Genomic DNA, 23,317 nt, shown 5'->3' with positions numbered 1-23,317 from the left:
CACATGAAGTATACACGTTTAACGAAAAGCGCAGAAAGTGTAGGCAACAAAAACAGACCTTATGTATGGTGCTATTGGTGCTCCTTCCTAGTTCTTACTATAGAATATAGAATCGTATGGAAAATCTAAGAACACCGAAGGCACCGAAGAACGAATATTTAGCCGTCAGTCCTCATGTAAATATATATATTTATTAATAATTATATCTCCATCGTAATTATTATGATATTAGAATTGTTTATTTATATTTTATACAATTTATCACTTGACATCATTCCACCATTCCCTAGTATCATTTTACAATACTGGTATTTATTATCAATAACCAAAAAATTTCCTGTCGATTCTTTTTTAATTTCCACATATTATTGTTGATATTTTTCTATTCTTTATCGAAATTTGGATATAATTTATAACTAATTTTAATAATTGTCACCTTAAAATATTTCAGAGTTATATTATTATCAAGCATAGCTCATAATGTCTCAATTTCTATACTTTTAATAGTCAAGTTATGTATGCTGTATTGAAAATGAATTGTATTGAAAATTATTTTTAGTCTGTTAGGACAGTTTGCGATAAAAAAATTTTGCATATGATAATCATATTTATTAACTGAAATTATGTTTCGATTAACATTTTACCTTTCATTTAGATTATTTTGTACAAAAGTAAACCAATTTGCATAAATTAATGATTTAACTTTTGAGAAATATAGTTTACAATATCTCAATAGCGTTTTATATTATCTGATATTAAAGTTTAATTCTTTTTTTTTTATTTATCCTATTCTCTAATAAGTTCATAATGTATTCTTTTTCAAAATTTGATTGGCATTAATAAAACAATTTTAGCTATTTTATTTATAAATTGTATGCCTTTTCTTATGCTATATCTAATATGTTTAACATATATGATTCATATTACTATATTTTATTTGGTTTCTCCTTAGATGATTGCGTGAAAAGAATTAAGTTAAATTGTATTATTATTAAATCTCACGTAAGTGAGAAATTTCAAAAGAAAGTTTGAGAAGTTAGAATACAATAAATTAAAAAATGAGAGTTGCTGCCTTGGTTAGTGGTGGAAAAGATTCATGTTTTAATATGATGCAGTGTATAGCAGCTGGTCATGATATTGTTGCTTTGGCAAATTTATATCCTGTTGGTAAAGGTGAGATTATTGAGTATTAATGATTAAAATCCTATAAAAAATTTATTTCAGAGTATTGGTATTTGTTCATAATTGATTTTAGATGAACTGGATTCATTTATGTTCCAAACTGTTGGATATCAAGGAGTTGAGTACATAGCAGAGGCTATGGGCTTACCTATGTATAGAGAGCCTACATTTGGTAGATCTAAAATGCAGGAAAAATATTATTATCCGACTGAAAATGATGAAGTAGAGGATCTTTACAGGCTTTTAACTAAAGTTAAGGTAAGCTGATATTCAGTTTTATATTTATAATTAGAATTTCATATTTGCAACATCTTTAAATATTTCTTTGTGCAAGAATGGAGCAAGATATATGTTTTTAGGAAAAAGAAAATATAGATGCAGTATCATCAGGTGCTATACTTAGTGACTATCAACGAATTCGCGTGGAAAATGTGTAATTATTTATTGTATACTTTCTAACATCTGTGAAGATTTTTAATCATTTAACTGCACAATATATATATATATATATATATATATATATATAATCATTTGTAAAACATTCAAAATTATTTTTTATAATTTTTTAGTAAAACATAACTTACATTTTATAGGTGCAATCGATTGGGCCTTATTTCTTTATCATACTTATGGAGACGAGATCAAGAAGAATTATTAAAGGAAATGATAGAATGCTCAGTAAATGCGGTATTGATTAAGGTAGCAGCTTTAGGCCTTGAGCCAAGACATTTGGGTAAATCTATATCAGAAATGCAACTGCATCTTGTAAAAATAGTAAGAAAAAATTTATTTAACAATGCATTAAACAAGAAAATAAATTTTAATATAATTATATGTGTACTTTATAGAAAGAAAAATATGGTGTTAACGTATGTGGAGAAGGTGGAGAATATGAAACATTTACTTTGGATTGTCCATTGTTTATTAAAAGTATTGTAATGTATGTATTTTAAAACTTCTGATTAATATTATAAATTAAGAGAATAAGTCAAATTTTTTGTATAGAGATGAATATGAAAGTGTAATACATTCAAACGATGATATAGCACCTGTTGGATATCTTAATTTTAAGAAGATACATTTACAAGATAAAAATGTAAGTTTCAAATATACTCAAATTTTTATAAATCATTTTGCATAAACTATATTATCTTATAATATTATAGAATGGACTTGAACGATTAACATTATCTGAAAGGTTAAAGTCAATTTCTATAAAAACTCCACATGATTATATTGTAGGAATTGTAGGCCCCGAATTACAAGATGGATGCAATTTATCAGATGAGGAAAGTGAGGAACATGAATCTATTAATAACACTTTAAGAACATCAAGTTCTGGTAATAATAAAATATAGTAATTAAGGTTAAATAATTCAATATTGGTATAATTATTAACAATATTTTATTCTGTATTATAAAAATTAGGTGATTCTAGTCCACCAAGTCCCATAGGAATTTTATATGAAGAAGAGTATCCTGATCTATCTGCTGTTAATAGAAATAACACTGGTTGGTTTTGGTTTGGTGGCATTATAGGAAAAGATCCAGATGCAAAAACTGCAACAGAGGAGACTCTAGATAAATTAAGCAGTAGGTAAAATTTGTATTTTTCATTATTTAGGAGTTTTTTGGTAATTAAACATGAATATTTGAAAAGTTTATAATACTTTTATTTTATATGTTAGGTTTAGTAAAGGATGAAGGCCTGCAAATCACTGATATAGTTGCAGTAACATTATACATAAAAGATATGTCGAATTATGCTTCTATGAACGAAGTGTATGTTTCTCGATTCAGTAAAAACAATCCACCAGTTCGTGTTTGCGTGGAATGCCCATTAAATGTTCATGTTTTACTTGAGGCCATAGCTTATAAGGAAGTGGAAAATTATGGAGAGATTAAGGCTCCTAAGCGACACACTATGCATGTGCAAAGTATAAGTCATTGGGCACCAGCCAATATTGGTCCTTATTCTCAAGCAATTCGTGTAAGTATATGAGAACTTACGTAAATAATTTTTTTGAGAACAAAAAAAGTTTGAATTTTGATTATATAATTTATCTTTTAGGTAGGGGATATAATCTCAGTTGCTGGTCAAATCCCATTAGTACCTGGAAGTATGAGTATTTTGGAGCTGAATATTAAACGACAATGCCGCCTTACTTTGAGGCATATTGATCGAATTGTTAAGGCTATGGACTCTAACACACAATTAAGAGATATTGTTCAAGGTATTTGTTTTCTAACGCATCAAAGCTATATATGTGATGCCAGAAAAGAATGGGAAAAGCGAACAAATAACGCTATAGTAGATTATGTTGTTGTACCAAATCTTCCTCGAGGTGCTCAAGTTGAATGGTGTGTATGGGCTCATAGGGATAACAGTCGGTTTGAATGTAAGTAATAAAGATTCGGAATTATTTGTATATAATATCTATAGCATGAGTGATCAATGTTGTACATTTAATAGATGAGGAAACTGGTGAATGTTTTCGTAATTTGAAAGTAGCCATTAGGCGAAGATGGAATTATGAAAATAACGTATCTGCAATTGTATGTTATATATCTTTGGGTATGTAAATTTTGAAATATGTTTTCTTAATACTAAATTGAAATTTAAGTGTTTAATTCGTTTAACAGGTTCATCCAATTCGACTGGAAATTTAACAGAAGACTCAGGTTTGATACCTAGGGAGATAGAAGTACGTGGACTTTTAGAAGTTCTTGAATACCTTTTATGCAAGCTGAGGAAAGGTTCTCAAAGTGAAAATCCAACATGTAATTTACGTATTTTTTATAAAGTCGGAAGTATAACCGGGCCAAACTTCATTAACTTTGCACTGTCCTGTTTCTCAGAAAACTATCGTTTAGTAACTACTATAATACCAGCAACACATTTGCATAATTTTAGTACAATCATATCCATTTGCGGTATTCGACACGAATAAGAAGCTTATATCGTGTTAATATGTGGTCAATTACTTGTCAAAAGAATAAAATATAGATTATCGAATGTAATCGGTATAGATCGACTGTATAATGGGGTTTGAATATAACACGAGCTGATTTTATTTCAGGTAGACAAATAAAATAGAACATGGTTTTTAAAAGCACTACAATAAGTTTTTAAATGCATTCATGTACAAAATTTTTTAATTAATTTTTGTTATGGATACTGCTAAATTTAAATAGAAAAACATAATTTTTATGTGCATCATTGAGTTATTTTACATTATGGGGATTTTGATTTATTTTGATCATTAATAATACCCTGAAGGAAGAAAAAATAGAATTGAATTGCAATTAACATAATTATTAAAGGACCCTATCTATTAAACTCATGCCTTTTCAATATGATCAATTGATAAATTATTTTAACTTTTACTTGTTTTATCTGTTTCAATTGTTCCACTTTTACTCAGGCAGTGAAGTTAAATTTTGGCTAGTCAACGGGTCAAGCGCATACCTACAATGAATTTGTCCCGTTAGTTTAAGTGTTCTAGATAATGCAATACACGTTATGTAAATTCGTAACCTGTACCGCATGCGACTTTCCGTACTTTGCTCAAATTTTTTATTTTCACTATGCCACAATATGCGCGGAGTGTTATATGTGTGATTTACTTCGAACTTCAAACCTAAATATATTATATACAGGGTCCGTCACTTAGAATATCTCAAAGGATAGATGGAAGAAATGCGTATCTCCGTAACTACAAAAGATAATCAAGTTTTGTATAAGACCTTATCAAAGCCTTTTACTATTTGCATTCAGAGAGGTTTTATGAGAGATTAAATTTTTGTAATATTTATGGAGATAAATAGAAACATTTTCTTATGTGCATGCTTTGGGCGTTTTAAATTACGAGCCCTATATATATTACGTGTTTCATTATTCACTGCCATTATTAAATTCTCATCTCTGATTGAAGCATGTTTTTGTATAGCTATATAGTAAGTCAATTATATAATTTAGGTAAATAATATTTTTCTTAGTCATATCTGTGTTTCATCCACACAATTAATTTGTTTATTCATTCTCCCTTGAAGGTTCAAGAAAAGTGATTGGTTGTTCTACTGTTGTACACTAAATGCTTAAAGAGTGCTTTATATAATCAAATCAAATAATTACTTTAATAATTGGTTTACGTTACTAAAGGTTAAATGAAAAAAAGGTAAAATGTTTAATCTCATCTACGATAAAAACTAATATCTAAGAAGAGTTTTCAGTACTGGCAGTGAAAAAAAACTTCATTAAATTCGTATCTTCTTAGCCCTTCAAATTAATTTGTAAAGAATGTAAACACTTTCCAGATTAACAAATTTGTAAGGACGACTTAATTGGTTATATATTTTTTAATTGTAACAAGGAAGGGCGAAAGCTAATATTGTGCATAATATTTAGACGAACTTATTCGCAATCTGGATAAAAATTCAGACAAATGTACTATTTTTGCGATGTTGTGACGCTCTGAATGAATCGAAGGCTGAAGCTTTAAAAAATGTTTCCTAAAAATAATTATTTTGCCAATAATATTTATGGGCGATTATACTTTTACAAAGACCTTGTAAATACGGAAGAGTTTAATGTCAAATGATCTATTTTTGACAGCAAATAATAAGCAACGACAAACCAAAGCTTGTACTCTTAATACAACTTGGTTATTCTTTAAGCGGGTTATATGTGTAATACACACACCTTTCTTATCCTTTATAATGTATTATCAGTACTATGGATTTTTGTTAACAAGTACTTATAAAACTAACAAGGTAACAACTTAACTTTTTTAAACAGTTGTTGGTAAACTTTTTAATAAATTGCGTTTGGAAAAATGAAACTTTTCCTAAAAATATATATAAATACAAATTTTAAGACATCGCGCTGAACTCGAAACTTACGGAAAACTTCTTATCCTTATTATATTTATTTCAGGTACCGTACATAAAATTGATAAAAAGAAGTTAAATCTACACTCTTATTGTATTTTGTGACGATATAAATGGATATCTAAAGATTTTGTTCTAATATCAAAATTCTTCGGTTTTTTTATTTTCGCTTCACATAGTACCACTCTTAAATAAATGATAATTTTAATTCTCCAAAAAGTAGAAAAGTAAGCTTTTATTTAGCTGCAACTTTTTAAAAAAATTTTTATGAAATTAGCAGACGAAAAAGTTCTTTCATTTCAAAATAAAATATATATTGGAAATTTTATGATAAAATTGATGTATTAAAGGAAAATAAATTAAAATGAGTTTTTATTTCAAATTACTCAACTCAAAGAAGTTATACATACGGAGCTCTTTGGTAGTTAAACATATATGAACAGATTTTGCAAAATAGAGGTAATCTAAGTTCATCATAAAGTGAATTATATTTAAGTATGATGCCGTTAGCAATTGCGAGAGAGTAACACTAGTATTCGTTATATAATTTTCAAAGTGTAAACAAAGTAATTCATTAGTCACTGATTGAGTTAAAAGAACAGACAAGTATAAAAAATTAAGTAAAATAGCAATTTTTTTCTTAATTGTTTAATTACGTTACTTATACATTGCCGTAACATCACTATGAACGATTAACCTAAACGTTTGCAAAAACAATATAAATAATGTCATTCCTCTGTCTGAGCTGAAACTATTTTCCAAGAAAAAAGAAAACAGTTTTTTTATTGTTAATGTCGTAATTGTCATTTCTTTAATGCAAAAACAAATTAAGAAACATCTTAAAGCTTTTTTCTTATAAATCGTGTTTTAAATTATTTTGGTCATGAACAGTGATTATCTAATATTGTTTAAGAAATATTTCATTTTGTTAAATCTTATTGGTATTTCATAATGAAAAATGGTAGTACTGATATAAAATGGAATTTTTGGAAAATTAACTTCAGAGATTCTTATACATGTTAGTCATTAAACCAGATATGATTATAAGTAAATACAAAAATTGAAAATGATTATTATACAAAAACGACATATTATTTGGCGCAGATATTACATTATTATAAATATGTAAGAAATTATTTTAAATTTAATAATTAAAAAAGAAAATATTAGTTTGAGAATTGCTCTGTAAGAAAAATAAAATGATATATATTTTTAACAAATGTATGTTTTTGCCTTTATTTCTCCTTTTAACTTTAAAAGTTACACAACACAAAATTCTGTCAGAATATAAAATCTTCAAAAATATAATATAAATCTGAAGGCTAGTAGGGAAAGCTAACAGATTTTAATTTGTAAAAATAAAATCAATGTTAAATGTATCTTAAATCATGAACTATTAACTTATCAATATAACATAATCCAGTAAAACTTTTAACATGTTCTATTACATGTACATGCTGATTATGTAATTTGATAAACAGTCTTTATCTATACTATTCTTAAATCTTATTCATTTTTAATACCGGTAGCAATTACAAAATCTTGTTTTACCATTAATACAGTTATTAAACTTTGTATCGGCTCATTATGAAAATATTTACTGCTCAAAAAAAAGATTAAATAAAATTCAAATACATAATATACAATATTTCTGAATGCTTTAACCCTTAATTAGACGCATCAGAAATATTACCATGCTAATCAAATGGGCGGTGACCCCATGCACCTCATTAACGGGATCCCTCACGCGTGCTTTACCGACAGTACAAGTCAATAAACAATTAAGTTAATATAATTCAAATGCGAAGCAAATTGAACAATCGGGCATTTGTAGGATAATGTACCAGTCCTAACGAGTCAAACGAACTTAAAAACACTTAAATTAGTTGAAAAATAACGCTGTACCATTGTGCCGCGTTCTTGAAGAGAGGTTACTTTTGGTTATTTCCACTTCAAGAACCCGGGACAGTGGTACAGCGTTATTCTTCATCCGATTTGAGTTTTTTTAAGCTGGATTGACTGGTTAGAATTGGCACCTTGTCATAAAGAAGCCCGTTTTTGCAATTTGGTTCGCATTTGACTTTTATTAAACGAAATGTTTATTGACTTGTACTGTCGGTAAAGCACGCGTGAGGGATCCCGTTAAGGGTTAAAATATAAGCAAAATTATTTGTTTGATAAAGTTTTTAACCATTTATATAAAGTTATTACAAGTTCGCGAAATAAATTAAGTTTATTACCAATTAGAAACGCTTTATGTAAATGTTAACTTAAAAAGAAATGTTTAAATTCAATTATAATTTAAAAACTATCTAAAAATGCTAGATTTATATACATTTTATTATGGAATCTTAATGATACTTATATTATTTAACAGAGATCTTATTCATCTATCATTTGAGAAACCATTTTGGGAGCAAAATCAACGTTTTACTTTAACAAAATGATTTTTTTTATTACTAATAATTACTTTTCTATCCCTTCATTAATTTATTCATAAAAGGTTTCATTACTTGTGGACGATTTGGCGAGCAATAATCACATACATAGCTTTTCCTGTCTACTGGTATTCCCTTGATCTCCGCGCATCCTAAAAGGACAAAACCAAGAAAAACAATTAGTTTTTTCTCTTTCAATCATTGACACAAGCAAAAAAAATTAGATACAACATGTTTCATCTATGTTAATGATAGAATGTTCTTATAAGCATAGAATAAAGCGTGCAAGGTCAAAGAGCAGGATAAAATTGACTATTTAGTGATACGTGTGTTAATACCTAAGTGCAGATATTTGTCACATGCGCTGCAACGGACAAGGTTTGAATCCAAATCGAGTCTTGGGGATGTGTGACAACGATTGCAATGTGGACAATAACGACCTTTCCTCCAAAGCCTTGTTAATGTATAAAGGATGATATGGTTAGTGATATAATTAGCTTTTTCTTCAAACTTTTAATGGCAAGAGTTTTAAGTGAAGTATTTATTTTGTTATTAAATAGCAATTATTAATTTTAAACTAAATCATGGCTTGATATGCTATCAAATTATTGCAACATTTTTTAATACGTTCGCTCCTATGACTTTTTGATGTGAACCGTTTGATCCATTCATCTACATTGATATTTGTAACAATTATGACCATACGAAGAAAAGCTGTAAACGTATAAATTAATGCATATTATGCGAGACAAAAATGTATCGTATTAGAGTGCTCACATCTTGATAGGAGCTTGAATGTTGTTAAATTTTTTCTCAAGTCCTACAAAAATTTTTTGTATAATAAATATATATCTTGTGGGAGGCGAATGTATTAAATGCTAAAAGTAAATTAATTGTTGCACTGTGATATATGCTAATGACTGAAGCAAGTTATGAAATGCTAAGAGTGAGGTACGATGGTCTTCGCACTGCAAAGTATCAAACATGATAAAACTGATTCACTCGTTTATCTTTACTAAATGGACCACGCTTCAAAATTTTACTTACTTCGAACAGGGTACGCACAACGTAGAAACATAAACGCGAGTGTTTTTGTCGCCTTTCTTAAATTCATGCTGCCATTGAGCAATGCTACTTCTGTCAGAATTTAAACCACTGGGCTCCCTCGATCCACAATTCGCGCATACAGCACATTCTTGACAGTGCCATTTATCTACGTTTGGTACTCGTCGTAGGCCAACGCAATAGATATGATACCTGCACCATTACAATGAACGATGATGTTAGGCAATAAAAAAATAATTCATTTTAACTATTTGCCTCGGGATATTAGTTTGATAGAATTAAGTCATTAGAAAATATTGCTTATAAATGTAGATGTAATTAATTCGAACTTTTTTTCTAGTAGAATAAGCTTTGAGTACACTCTGTTAATCACTGAAAGGCAAAGAGTTAATAACGAATAATGAAGAATTGGATTAGTGAAACTTGCCCTCGATCGCACATATCACAAAACAGCATATTAGCTTCATCTGCAGGGTCATGGCATTGTGCACAGGTTTTGCAGTCTGTACATTGCCATGCATATGATTGAATATGAGAGACCATGTCTAGTGTTAAGTCAATGCAGGATGGATGAACTGTAACCGTAATGCACCCCAAATTATTGTGACTGTTATTTAAATAATAGCTTTGTGTAAACTAATATTAAATGATGTCTGCTGTGTTTACCATTCCCATTGCAAGTTCCGCACTGAATTAGTATCTCGTGTTTACCATGCTTATTTAAAGTTTTTAAGCACATTTTACATTTTAACTTAATTTCGTCCTTTTGATTCACCATTTCGTCGATTTCGTCCATTGTTGATTGGGATTCCTCTGTATCTTGAGTACCTTCACTGGAGGATGAGCTAAGAGACAAGATGACTGTAATGAATGGGTAAGCCAAATGTGCTTTTAGCTTAAAATTTAGATATCTGTTTTCTTGCAGCATAGATGTAACTTTTTTCTTAAACAAACCTTGAGTCGTCGGAAGATGAATCGCTATCGCTGTCACTTTGTGAGCCTTCCGACTGACTATCAAGTTTACGTAGGTTCGGCCTCATTGGACCGTACAAGACAGTGTTCAGTGGATAATATCTCAATTCAGCAGGTGTATATTCTCGATAATTATCAGTATATTGCCCAGGTATAAGAGCTACCGGATAATGACTAACTTTGCTTTCCGTATCTATCCTTTGTTGCTTTTTAGGCACATGAATCGTGAAAGTTTGTAAATCTAAACTGCATTTCCTGGTTTCACTGCGAGCTTTGTTTAAATTGATATTCCACGATAATGCAGATTGAACCGCCATTTCGGCAAGATCTAATCTATTCTTTTCTGCAGTTGCAGCTGCTGTCAGCTCTTTCTGCCTTTTGGAATGTTCTTTGACTTGTTTTTCCCTCATATGTTTACGGTACTCTTCATATTGTTCGGGAAAATCACTACACATTACATCCAAGACTTCAGAGCTGCATACTGCTGTCAATCCTAGGATACAAAATATCATATACATTATATATTTATATGTTACTATTCTTTTTAGATAAAAATAAGAGAATGAAATTACCCATATCACACATTGCTTCACTAACTAATTGATTTTCCCTTAAGTAATTACGTTCCTCCATATCAACCATTCGACGCTTCAGATCTGGATATTTTCTTTTGAAAGATTTAACTCCTAAATATTGTGATATTTGTTCTTGAATCATGAATGTCTCTCCTTTACGATCTAAAGGCCATTCGTATTCTGCTATTTTATCCACAGTGAATGGGCCTTCATCAGGGTCAAAGTTAATTTCCATTCTTCGATTTTTTACTTTAACCTTTTCAGATTCGGTTGTAGCTGTACTAAGTACACTGCCTTGGGATTCTTCATTTATTATTGTTTCAGAGGCTGTTGGCACATAGAATTTGATAAATAATAATTTAATAAACATAGACAATAAAATATAAAAATTTTAAAGTATAAAAGAGCGTTTAAGAAATAAGATATGTCGTTTGTATGTAAGACTACTATTGCTGGAATAATTTCTGGTTTGTTGGATCAGTCTTACTAATTCACATTTAGGTGCTTGAGAGAGATCTTATAGTACAAGAAAAAGATCTATTTTTAGAAACCTTAGTTGGAGTTCTACCAAAATATTTATGCTTTCATTTAATCTGCTATATTACTACTTTATCTCAATATTTATTTACTCATACATTGTTATAAATTTTATTTAATAAAAAAATTCAGCTCAATTTGTTAATAAGTTAAAGAATATTGTAAATCTTTACGAAATCTTAGTTTTATTTATATGAAAATTTACCTGGTATTGCAATACCCCTAGCTGGAGTTTGTGATCTTGAGCCAGATTCTGCACTCATTCTAGTTTCTTCATCAATAACTTGTATTGTTGAAATTTCATTTCGATTAGAAGACTCTATTTGTTTTTTCGGAACAGGAGTAAGCCAATTAGGATGTCCTGGAGGAACTAGTGCATTGGCTTCTACAGATTTGATTATTTCCGGAGATTTCTCAATTTCTTGTTCGGCTCCTAATTTAATGTAAAAATAATGTAACTTAATTTTCTAGTTACATTGGAAACTATAATATACACGGAGAGTATAATGAAAAATTTGTGTTTGCATTGCTTGAAAATTTTTTGATTTTCTGATACTCCCCAACACATTTTTATTTTTTAGATAAGTCAATATCGTAAACGGTATTAAGTATGCAATAAGTAACGTCAACACAGATAAAATATACTACATGTATTAACTATAAGTACCTATTGAAACATCCATTGGTCTTATCACATCTTTGTGAGCAGGGATAATACACTGCTTTTCAATTTTACAAACAGCTATGAGACCTTTCCGACTCATAGGTGGTTGCTTGAGAGCTTTGTATAATTCTGATGTTTTCTTCATGGAATCTTGAGAAGCAGTAGCTTCATTAATATTAATTACACCTATGGTTGACATTTCTATCGCTGTTAGATCCTGCTCTATATAAGATTTTTTATTTCCTGGGAGGTCAGTAGCTTCTATTTTTCGTTTTCCTCTTCCTAAAAACAATAAAGGAACATTATAATTATTATATACATTTACAAAGAAAATTATAAAATTTTCTAGAAATATTTTCATGCAAACCTCGTCCACCACGACCCCTTTTAGGTGGTGCATAGCTTTTCTGATTCCTGCAGGTTCGTTTTGGTCTCTCGTTCTCTCTTTGCTCCCCCGTTGTCAGTTGTGGTATTTCATCCAAAGCCAACGGATCGCGCGGAATAAGCAGCTGATGAGGAGTGTGAATCATTTGTGGTACCATAGTCCTACGTGGTCGACCACGTTTCTTAGGCATCTTTATAGCTTGATCTCTGATGGTTGGCACTTCTTCAATGATCATGACATCTTGGCTCGAATTGGAGTTTTCATTGACAATTATTAATTCAGGTCGATGTTCAATTATTTCACAGTCCGGAATAGGTAAATTTGTGGTATTCTTTGCTAACATTTCCTTAAGTTTTTCGCTCATTGATGAATCCCCTGATTTGGATGGCCTAACGTGGGTAATACTAATTTCCTGGTTAATTACGTTCATTTGTTGACGACTGATCAAACTTGTGCTTGGAGCAAATAAGAGTTGCTTCTGGTCCTTTGAAATCAATGGTTGAATTGTTACTTCGGGTAAAATTTGCGATAACTTGGCTTCTAATTTAGATTTCTTTGACTCGACTGGTGATATCAAAATTTCTTTTCGCTTTGAGCACATCTCTATTGCTTCCGTTTGTTTGTTTTGCATCTGGATTGGTTCGATAGTCAATTCCGACCTATTGCTTTGCACGATTGTCGAATGGCCAGCTTTTAAAATTTTTAAAGCAGGTTCTTTTGCAGATGCTTTATTCGGAAGAGATAAGTCCGGCATTTCATCATGCGTTACTATTGTAGGATGTCCAGTCTTTGATAACTTGATCTTCATCTCAAGAGAACAATCAATATCCTTTCTTTTTTGTTGCCTCTCTTTTGCTCCTCCTGGATCACTTTTCGAATATTCGGATTCCAGCTTTCTCACTTGTTTTTCATCAGTTTCGTGTTGCTGTATTATTGCTGCATCACCTGTTTTTGATAGTTTTATTTTCATTCCAAGGGGGGATTCTGTTCTTTTTGAAGTTTCCTGGTAAGATTCTGTAAGTTTGTTATCGTCTCCTTGCTCTGGTTTATCAGAAGGAATAATAGATGCGTCTCCTGTTTTCGACAGTTTAAATTTCATTCCAATTGTAGAATCTTTTGGCAAATTGTCTTGATTCTCGGAATCTGCGTGACCTTCTGTGTCCTTGCTCTTTATCACTTTAATTTTTACACCAGGACTCTCTGGCTTGTATATTTCATGTGCGTCCTTGTGCTTCTCTTTCATCTCATCAATAACTTCGGAATGTATAATGGAAGCATCGCCAGTTTTTGAAAGTTTGATCTTCATGCCCAGAGGTGATTCGGTTCTTTTTGGAATTTCAGGAACTTCTAGCTTGTCTCTGGCTTCCTCCAAGTTTTCAGTAGTGATTATAGAAGCACAACCCTTAGTCTTGCTCAGTTTAATCTTCATGCCTAAAGGGGAATCTGTTCTTTTCGGTAATTCTTGTGATGTACTTTCTTTCTCCTCGGATATATCAGAAGATACAATAGAAGCGTCGCCACTTTTTGACAATTTAATTTTCATTCCAATTGGGGAATCCGTTCGTTTAGGTATACATTGAACATCTGTTTCCTGTTTCTCCGGTTGCACAATAGAAGCATCTCCACTTTTCGAAAGTTTAATTTTCATACCAATAGGCGATTCTGTTCTTTTTGGGCTTCCCTGCATGATTTCGTGTTTGTCTTTATGTTTAGAAGTAGCTTCTTTGAAATCATGTTGTATAATAGAGGCATCGCCAGTTTTTGATAGCTTAATCTTCATTCCTATGGGAGATTCCGTTCTTTTACCATCTTCGACCTTTTTCTCTTTCGGATCCTCAGGAAAATCATGTTTTTCTGAGGATATAATAGACGGATCGCCAGTTTTGGAAAATTTAATCTTCATACCGATAGGTGATAGGGAGGCAGCGCTTTCAGTGTACCATTGACCGGTATCTTCAAAATTCTCATTTGATATTATAGACGGATGACCACTTTTTGATAGCTTCAGTTTTATTTTACCAAGCTTTTGCCCTGGACTGTCTTCTGGATTCGGAGAATTGGCGGCGGAACGAATTTTTGGACTTTTCGGGGACCTAGGCTCACTACAGTCCGCAATAGCTGATTTTGCAATTTTCAATATTATTCTAGGTGAACCAACATTTTCCAAATCGTGCTTTTCAGAATCTTTCCGAGGCGTGTCTGCACTTTTGGTTTCTGTTTTGTCCGAGGTCTTGGGTGATTCCAGCATTTTTTGGTAAGCGCTCATTTTACTACTGTCTTTCGGAATCAACAAGCTGCTTTTTGGAGTTGTTGGGGCATCAATTTTCATCAAATCTGTAGTAGGTATTTCAATCTTTGGTGGTTCTCTCAGTCGTTCTTCCAAAATGGAAACTTTTGCCTCTGATAATTTGGTTAGTCTTTCCGTCAATTTAGGTATCAACGTGTAATCCTGACTAGATACGGCTGATACTTGGGGTAATTCGCCAGTCTTTGATCCAGAAGAAGTTCCAAACTGAGGTAAAATGTCCAAAAGTGACTTTCCAGCTCCTGCTAACTCTTTATGGACTTCCTTAACTTCACATTTTGGAATCTTGCTTTGCTCCGCCAATTTTCGCTCGCTTTCTAATTTCACAGCTTCAGAAATTATTTCCGCTTCTGATATCGAAATGGAGTCCGTTACAGATCCACCTAGTTCATCGACCAAGACATTTGCATCTTCGCAAATGTCTTCACTGGGAACAAAAAGCTCTGAGCTAGTTTGCTCTATTATATTATCCATTACGCTTTCGACTAACTTTGGAGATAATGCCAAGGCAGTGTCTATCGCCTGCTCTTCAGATTCTTGTAGAAATTTAACAGCAGATTCCAATTCTGATATTTCCGAACTTGGAGGATAAGATATTTCAATAGATTCACCAATCTCACTGTCGTCTCTGTCTTGGGATAAAATATTTTGTGCTGAGTCTAATTTAGAATCATTGTCTTCCAATTCAGAAATAACTGAATTCTCAGCAAAGTCCATATTTAAATTACTTTCTTGTAACTCGTTATTCCCAGATGAATGTATATCTTCTACCTCAGTAATTAGAGAATTCATCTTTACTGTACTTTCTTCTTTGATACTTATATTTTCCTCAGTACTTTCACTCTCGACCATTTCAATAACTTCCGAATCAGTTTTCGACATATTTTGGGAGTCACTACTCAAACTAAGCTGATTTTCTGTATCTACAATTTCTTCCGTAAGTGTTGAACTAACGTCAAGTAAGTCTTGTAATTTTTCAATAGGTTCCTTAGCATCCATTTTATCATTTTCCTTATTTTCTGTAAATACTTCATTTTTACTTTTTGACTCATTCTGAATATCTATTGTAGCTTCCATCCCAGTTAATAAACTAGAATCATCAATATTATTCTTTACATAACCTGTTTCTATTTCCTTTTCTTCTTTAGTTTTAATATTTTCATATGCTAATGCTGGATCCAATAGATTTTGCAAAGGGATAACTGGTAGTGTCTTTGGAATTTGATGCATTTCTGATTCAATTGTCGAAGATTCCAAATCTTCAGACTGATTTATTTCAGCTACTGCCTCAGCCATCGTATCTTCTGACGTAACTTGAGAATCTGAGAATGGTTGAGTCATTTTTTGAGGCTGTGTCTCCTCAATTTTTTCAATATCATCCCTAGAATTTTCTACAGTATTATCAGTAAATGAATGATCTTCACTTTGATTATCTATGATTAAGTCTTTATTTTCTGACGAATTCTCTGCTCCAGCCATTGATTTATTTTCAAATAAGCTGTATTTTAAATTACTGGTGTTTTTACTTTCTGCCTGTGGTTTTGCTTCTATTTCTTCATCAGCTATTTCTTCAGTTTCAATTGTATCAACTGTCAATAGTAGCTTTCCATCTTCTGGATCCATTGTTAAAACCTTAAAAACTTCTTTTTCCTTTTCAATATTATCAATTTCCTTTGAAAGATTATCAGATATTTTACAAGAAATATTAACTCCTACATGACTTTCTTCTTCTTCTACATTTTCATCAATTGTAACAACTTTCGATTCTAAGCTCCTACAAGAATTTGAATCATCTTTTTCATCTAAAGTGTCAGTTTCAGCCTCTTCTAGGCTAATAATACTCTCTATATTAGAGCTATTATCAACACTTTTTAATAATCTAGTAGCTTCTGTAAAACTTTGTGATAAAGTTTCTTTTACATCACTATCAGTAGTTATACACGACTCTATAACAGTACTAGGCATATTTATCCCTTTATTTACATTGTGATCAATTTCTATACTTGTTTCCTCAACAGTTTTTCCTCCTTCATTGGAAATATGAACATTCTCAAAATGATCCAATGTACTAACTGCTTGTTGCTTTAAAGATGGTTCATTTATATTTTCTTTATTTTCTACTGGCAAACATTGAATATTTGTTTCATTTGACTTTACATCAACAGAATTATTTTTATTTATGCTGAAACTCTCACATGTTTCCATCTTTTCTATTGTAATAGCTTTATCAGTAGTATCTACTTCTATCTGAGAGATTGATTGTTTTTCCAAAAGAGGACTTTCAGAACTTAAAACATCTTCACTAACCATATTTGCAGAATCACTTACACAAATGTCTTCAATAGTATTGTTTAAAGTATTTAGTTCACTGTTATCCTGAATTTCCAATTTCTTTATAGTTTCTGCAGACATTTTTGATATTTCAGCATCATCTGTTTTTTCTTTATCAGACATACTATCAGCAACTGTAGAATCTTTCAATATTTTTTCTGTTGATTTTTCTAAATCTGGTATAAAATTAGTTGATATTTCAGTTTTCTCGTCATCTAAATTTTTAACATACTCTAAAACAGGACAATTTTTAATATTATCTTCTTTTTGTATAATCAAAGATGTTTCGGTTTTATTATTAGCTTGCTCTAAATTATCAGATACTTCTAAATTTTTTATTATGGAACTTTCTAAAAATTCTTTATTATCAGTAGCTGCATAATCCATAACTTTTGTTTTAACTTTGGATAAATCCAATTCTTCTTCTATTGTTATTGTGCTAACTTGGTTTTCATTAATCTCTTCAGATTTATTATCATTTTCAGCTGATTCTTGAGAATCCTCAGATGTATAAGCTTCACCTATTAGTTGTAAACTTTTATTGATACTGGTGACATTTTCGATATTTTTCTCATCTTTGCATGCCTTATTATTTGTGTTGATATTTTCTGATTGCTTTACAGAATTATCATCTGCAACTGCTTCAGAAGAATTGCTTGTAGCAGTGTTATCAATGCCACACATCCATGTTTTATTTTTATTAGTATTATCCATCTGTATATCTTTATTGATACTAGAATCTAAAAGAAAAATCAAATTATGTAAAACTTTAATAAGAATTATTTTCACAAAAATTGTGTACAGAGAATAATTAAAACTCACCAGAACAAATGTTTGAGTGCATTAATGTAGCATCTATTTTTTTTTCATTTGAATGATGGCTTTCTATTGTGGTATCAATAATATCCTTACTGCTAACATTATCGTTACTACTATCTTCTACCTTTTTCACATTTTTAGTTTGTAGAAGTGATTGCACTTGAACACTGTTAAGGCTAGGTTCCACCTTAGATTCTGTAATTATTTGTGAAAGCGCAGCAATTTCACTTTCAAAAGTGGAGTCATTAACAGGCTCAGATTGAACACCAATTATGTCATTAATATCCATGATGCTTAGTGCTTCAGTATCATATGTTTCTGAATCACTATCGAGACAGTACGGCCCGTAACGTTCTGGAGATTCTTTTTTTACAGATTCTTTCTTTAAATCTTTATTCTCATCTTTAGAGCCAAATAGGCCCATTTTAGAATTTTCAGACATTGTTTTGTCGTCCGACGTTAAAAGGTTTGCTTCTATTGTTATACATTAATGCTTTTTTACGCAACAAAAAACAAATAAAAATGAGAAAAAGCGGTTTTAATTTTAATTGTTTATTTAAACCTCCAAGATTACGGTGTTATTAAACCGTCCCTTCGTCAATTATCATTTGAATGAGCAAGCTTTGTTGAGAAAAAACATAACCACAAATATCACGAATTACGGCAATTTCCTAATTACATACATGAAAAAATGCTTATAATCGAGTTTAATTATTATAAAGAATCTATTATATTTAATCACTAACTATGATGTACGTAAATTGGAAAATATTTTGATGGGTTAACACAATTTTTTTGAACTCACATCAGTGGAGCCCATGATAGGGTAGCTATGCTACACAACACATTCACACGCCATTTCCACAAAGCAATGCAGCACACGACTTATACATATACTCATATACATATAACTGAATAAGTGTTAAATACAAGCCCCACACTGCATAGTGCATACTTACCATTACGACTTAATCTCCTCATTTCTACACAGATTGAGCGACTCCGAGAATATGTATATTAGATTTATTCAATTTCCATATATTTTTGCAGTTATCAATATAGTTTAAATCATATGTTGCGTATAGTATATAAATTTTAAAGGATTATATAAAAATTATAATTACTATATCATTTAATTTCTATAATTTTTATACTTCTGGTTTTTGTATAAATGAATAACCTTTTATCTTTATTTATATAAAACTTATACATTTACAAAACTTATACAGTTCTCCTACAGCATATCACAACTAAATTATAATAGTTAAAAAAAAATAGATTTACAAGACCTACACATTCGCAAGACTTAAGTCTTTTTAGATAGTATTATATTAGATTAATTCATATAATATTCCATCTTCAACTCGTTTGTGCAAAAGCAAGCATAATTGGTGATTTAAGTTCCGGTCTTAGGCTGACTTTCATAAATTTTGGTTGCACATATTTTTTTCTCACAGCTTGATATTTGCATTTGTCAGACTTTATTATAATGGTGGCAATTTTGTGTACTATTGGTAATACATCTTCTTTGCTATAAGTACTATAATGTACCAAAGTCTTAGTCCAAATTTCGGTTTCGTCATTTTCGGCAGCATGTACTCTAAAATTTATAATATTATGTTGTTAATTTTTAATTAATGTTTATTAAAATGAAAAGAACTTACGCAAATGCTAAATATAAAGCTGCAGCGGCAATGAGGCTTGGAGGATAATGGCATAATTCATAGCTGATTAAACTTTGCTCCAGAAAGTATTTAGCCATTGTATGGTGTATTGATAGAGCCTTTAGAAAAAATACAATATTTTATTTAACACTTACTTTATGGCACATATGATTGATATATAAGTGCAAAATTTTGAATTTATACCTTTCCTGCTTTGCTGTATCTTCTCAAAAAATGCAAAGGCAACGGCCGTCCGAAAGAGAAGTTAAGCGCTCGAAGAATAAGAATCTCCATTTGTAAAATTTCATCTTTAGAATATGCATTGTCTGTGATATAGACAAAATCACTGATCTCTGGAATACACATTTCTTCATACTTGCTAGCAATAAATGTAGCAGTCACCCCTACAAGTTGTAGCCTCTTTCTATCTATAATTCTGTAAGTCTGAAATAATAAAATAGAAAAAATTTAATTTTTTTACAAACAACCAAATTGTTTAAAAAACACAAACCTGCAAAAATCTATCTATAATTGCAACTGTAAGATACAGAGTTTCTTGGATTAAACGAAATTGTTGATGAACATCCACCAACCAGTCAATAAGAATGCTTCTCATGTTTGGAGTTATTTCTTGACCAGTTAAATAGCTTTTATTGATAGGATATTCAGCTTCTAAAGACCTTAGATGTTTAAAAATGTCATTGATGTAGATTGACACCAAAGATGGATTGTGCCTGTCATCTTCATCTATATCTTCTATTGGCAACAGTTCTGTTGAGAAAGACTCAATGTCTTTTTTTACCACAGTTGGATTGTGTGATTTAGATTCAATCGGAGGTCCTTCTTTAGCTACTGGTTTCACCACTTGTACTGGCTTCTCAATAAGTTTAATATTTTGTGATTTTGATACGCTTTTCTTATCTTTAAGAAATGCATCTGATTTTTCAATAAGGGCAGTTCCTCTTTTGGTATTAACTTTGTTTCCAATTTCTCCCAAAACTGCTCGTCTATTAGGCTCTGATATTTGTACATTTGTGGATTTTATATTTTTAACATTTTCTTGATTATGAATGTTCTGCAAAATAATTTTAATATAAGAATATATTGCTTACAAACAATCTATACATATAAACATTAAATATTATTATTTGTTATTTAACTATTAGGTGATTATATTATAACAATCCTATAATATAAATGATATCATATGTTTTAATATAAATTAACATTACAGTTGCCATTATTTGGTCAAATGACCCTTTTTAAAGGTAAACACACATCTTTAAAAGATCCTTGGTACGTTTAGTGTTAAAGCATTTAAAAAAAACGTTTTCAATACACGTTAAAATCCGTTTCGATTTCTCGTCTATTTAAACTCACTTTTATTAGTTATTTATTATATATAGGGGTACATTAAAATTTATTTTATGTAGGAATAATAAATGCTAAAAAAATATCGTGAAACTAAAAAATACTTTAATAAAACTCGAAATGACTGAACGTAAAATATAAGAAACAGCTCTAAATTCCTGGACATTTAAAATTTCGATTGGACGCTTGATATAGCTCACATATCCTTTAAAGTTTTTTTTTCCACATAAAAAGTAATTGTAACTTACATTTACCAATCCCCGGCTTCTTAACATTTTGTTAGCTTCCTGTTTCTCCTTGTAGCTTTCAAAGTTCTTGATAATTTCTTAATAAATGGAGTAGGAACTTTTAGTCGCTTGCCAAACAGCGTACATGCACCTTACGAGAGTCACAAGAACGAATAACGACTTCTGTCGATTTGAATTTGTTTAGTTTCCTACTGCGCATGCGTGGAACGTGGAATAAGGACCCAAACATATGGGGGACCAGGGAGGGACCAATAACTAAGTCCATGGAAGGTACTCCGTATCAGGGGCTGGACACTCAGGCCTCGAAGGCTCGAATTATTTGTACCGAAGGCAATTCTTAGCCAACCGAAGAAAGTTAAATTCGAAGAAAATACTGTATTTAAGTTGGTAGCAGTGCTTGAGAATGTTGATAGATATAGCACATAAATGACATATATATATGTTGTCTTGTGGATTGCAAAATCCCATGAACTGCCATAAACGAAGACAAAATGAAGAAATAAGATAATATAAAATTATATAAATATAGGTACAAGAGGAAATTTAACAGATTACTTTGGTTTCAGAATTCCAGATTGGTTCTGAAGAAGAAAAATTCGAAAAAGAAAATGTAGTAGCTAAAGCATCAAAAGCTGGTAATATTTTTAACGTTTGATAATATTTAGTTTAATAAATTTAACATTTTAATGTTATTTCTTTCAATTTTGAGAAGAGGTAGGAGGCAGAGAAAGGACGACAATAGTCTGGAAGGGAAAAAGAATAAATAGATATGTAAAAGGAACTTCAATCTACATAACAATTAACAATTAGATATATATAGTATAGCTGTATCTTTATTTTGTGACTATAAATTGACATATATTTATAGTATATAAAATTTAGCCTTTTAATAACATGACATTTTCTATTTTCCAGATTTATTACAATTGTTCCAGTAAATAATATTTTTATTTAAACATGACTGTTACAAAGAATTTATTTTTTGTTCTTCATATAAATATTATAATTAAGAATTACTTTTTTTTCACATGTAAATATTATAATAAAGTTTTGTTTATACAATTATAAATATATTCAGTAGCTGTTCTTATATGCAAAATAACCCAATCGAATGTTCCAGTATTCAATAATAATTCTAATTCCATTGGTGTAATACTATCTTCCAACAAAATTTTATTTCCAGTCCCATAGTTAAAGCCACAAAGTACTCCAAACGAACCTTCATCTATTTGTATTGCATTATTAAAGCGATATGATGTTTGACTGCCATAGTTCCAGTAGCAGTAGTATCAGTGGTAGAATCATTTCTGTGGTAGCAGAATAATTATTGATTACAGTTACAGCAGTCTGAAAAGTTTTACCATAAAGGCATATTACTATAGTGATAAAAGAATTAAAAGAGGAAAATGATAAAGTATTGACCTGATTATTTGTACTTGCCACTCGAATCAATGTTTTATGTCACTGCCATATAGGCAAGATCAAGTGCTATTGCCAAAATGCTGTCCAACTAATCTGTAAAGTATGAGTGTCGCAGCTAGCCAAAGCATAAACAGGCTCATATATGTAGCGAAGAATGAATCACAAAGAAATATATTTAGATTTGGTGTATCTTCATCTTTTTCTCTTGCTAGAAATGCACGTAAACTCGTGATACTTGACCATTTTTCAGGTGAAGTGTTAATATAAACACCGTCGTCTGTTAAATATCGTCTGTGGTATCTATACGATACTATTAAACGACCTCCCATAAAGGTTTTAACGTTTACAAATGCTGGTAGATTGCTCTTATGTTTAACAGAAGAGATAAATTATTAACAATCCTCAAATTAACTTTATCAGCTAAATTGGAATACTGACCTGTCCGTTTC

General features: G+C 30.8%; 3 protein-coding genes and 1 long non-coding RNA gene across 13 annotated transcripts; 2 read left to right on the top strand and 2 right to left on the bottom strand.

The window, feature by feature from the left end:
* Positions 1–118: 118 nt before the first annotated feature.
* LOC136774040 (uncharacterized) lies at positions 119–7,058 on the top strand. Of its 2 annotated transcripts, none has more exons than XM_066728091.1 (13): positions 119–176; positions 953–1,173; positions 1,256–1,440; positions 1,542–1,615; positions 1,776–1,956; positions 2,031–2,122; positions 2,188–2,278; positions 2,349–2,523; positions 2,611–2,775; positions 2,871–3,172; positions 3,254–3,581; positions 3,656–3,757; positions 3,826–7,057. In XM_066728091.1, exons 2-13 carry the CDS (start codon positions 1,059–1,061, stop codon positions 4,131–4,133), a joined length of 2,118 nt encoding a protein of 705 aa, XP_066584188.1. In that variant the 5' UTR covers positions 119–176; positions 953–1,058; the 3' UTR covers positions 4,134–7,057. The 2 variants fall into 2 exon arrangements, with proteins under 2 accessions (XP_066584188.1, XP_066584189.1); XM_066728092.1 differs by lacking the exon at positions 119–176 and adding an exon at positions 185–308 and having other exon boundaries at positions 3,826–7,058.
* e(y)3 (enhancer of yellow 3) lies at positions 2,637–18,988 on the bottom strand. 9 transcript variants are annotated; one of them, XM_066728083.1, is made up of 12 exons: positions 18,167–18,988; positions 12,691–18,084; positions 12,327–12,605; positions 11,865–12,092; positions 11,120–11,449; positions 10,530–11,040; positions 10,242–10,420; positions 10,003–10,150; positions 9,558–9,767; positions 8,849–8,964; positions 8,586–8,662; positions 2,637–2,742 (listed from the first exon to the last, which is right to left on the bottom strand). In XM_066728083.1, the coding sequence occupies exons 1-12, from the start codon at positions 18,603–18,605 to the stop codon at positions 2,716–2,718; spliced, it is 7,938 nt and encodes a 2,645-aa protein (XP_066584180.1). In that variant the 5' UTR covers positions 18,606–18,988; the 3' UTR covers positions 2,637–2,715. The 9 variants fall into 9 exon arrangements, with proteins under 9 accessions (XP_066584180.1, XP_066584182.1, XP_066584185.1 ...); XM_066728085.1 differs by lacking the exon at positions 8,849–8,964; XM_066728082.1 differs by lacking the exon at positions 2,637–2,742 and having other exon boundaries at positions 7,296–8,662.
* A 356-nt stretch (positions 18,989–19,344) lies between these two features.
* Positions 19,345–21,596, bottom strand: LOC136774274 (G2/mitotic-specific cyclin-B-like). Its single transcript, XM_066728464.1, has 5 exons — positions 21,447–21,596; positions 20,339–20,902; positions 20,032–20,271; positions 19,828–19,946; positions 19,345–19,763 (listed from the first exon to the last, which is right to left on the bottom strand). Exons 1-5 carry the CDS (start codon positions 21,471–21,473, stop codon positions 19,523–19,525), a joined length of 1,191 nt encoding a protein of 396 aa, XP_066584561.1. The 5' UTR covers positions 21,474–21,596; the 3' UTR covers positions 19,345–19,522.
* Positions 21,597–21,721: 125 nt separating this feature from the next.
* Positions 21,722–22,475, top strand: LOC136774275 (uncharacterized). The gene is made up of 2 exons (XR_010822766.1): positions 21,722–22,081; positions 22,159–22,475. It is a non-coding gene; the product is annotated as an uncharacterized lncRNA (long non-coding RNA).
* Positions 22,476–23,317: the final 842 nt, after the last annotated feature.

Source organism: Prorops nasuta, unplaced genomic scaffold (genome assembly GCF_024137725.1).
Source record: "Prorops nasuta isolate Cenicafe-Biocafe unplaced genomic scaffold, Cenicafe_Pnas_1.2 PNAS00006, whole genome shotgun sequence".
Taxonomy (NCBI): Eukaryota; Metazoa; Arthropoda; class Insecta; order Hymenoptera; family Bethylidae; genus Prorops; species Prorops nasuta.
This window is presented reverse-complemented; position numbering and strand designations above follow the sequence as displayed.

Excerpts from the sequence above, each read along its gene's own strand:
- LOC136774040 (XM_066728092.1), top strand. The coding sequence starts at position 1,059 with ATGAGAGTTGCTGCCTTGGTTAGTGGTGGAAAAGATTCATGTTTTAAT. Across the intron at positions 1,957-2,030 it reads AACTGCATCTTGTAAAAATA|AAAGAAAAATATGGTGTTAA; the intron begins GTAAGAAAAAAT and ends TGTACTTTATAG. Across the intron at positions 2,123-2,187 it reads TTTATTAAAAGTATTGTAAT|AGATGAATATGAAAGTGTAA; the intron begins GTATGTATTTTA and ends TTTTTTGTATAG.
- LOC136774274 (XM_066728464.1), bottom strand. The coding sequence starts at position 21,473 with ATGTTAAGAAGCCGGGGATTGGTAAAT. Across the intron at positions 20,903-21,446 it reads GAAGCCGGGGATTGGTAAAT|AACATTCATAATCAAGAAAA; the intron begins GTAAGTTACAAT and ends ATTATTTTGCAG. Across the intron at positions 20,272-20,338 it reads TTATAGATAGATTTTTGCAG|ACTTACAGAATTATAGATAG; the intron begins GTTTGTGTTTTT and ends TTATTATTTCAG.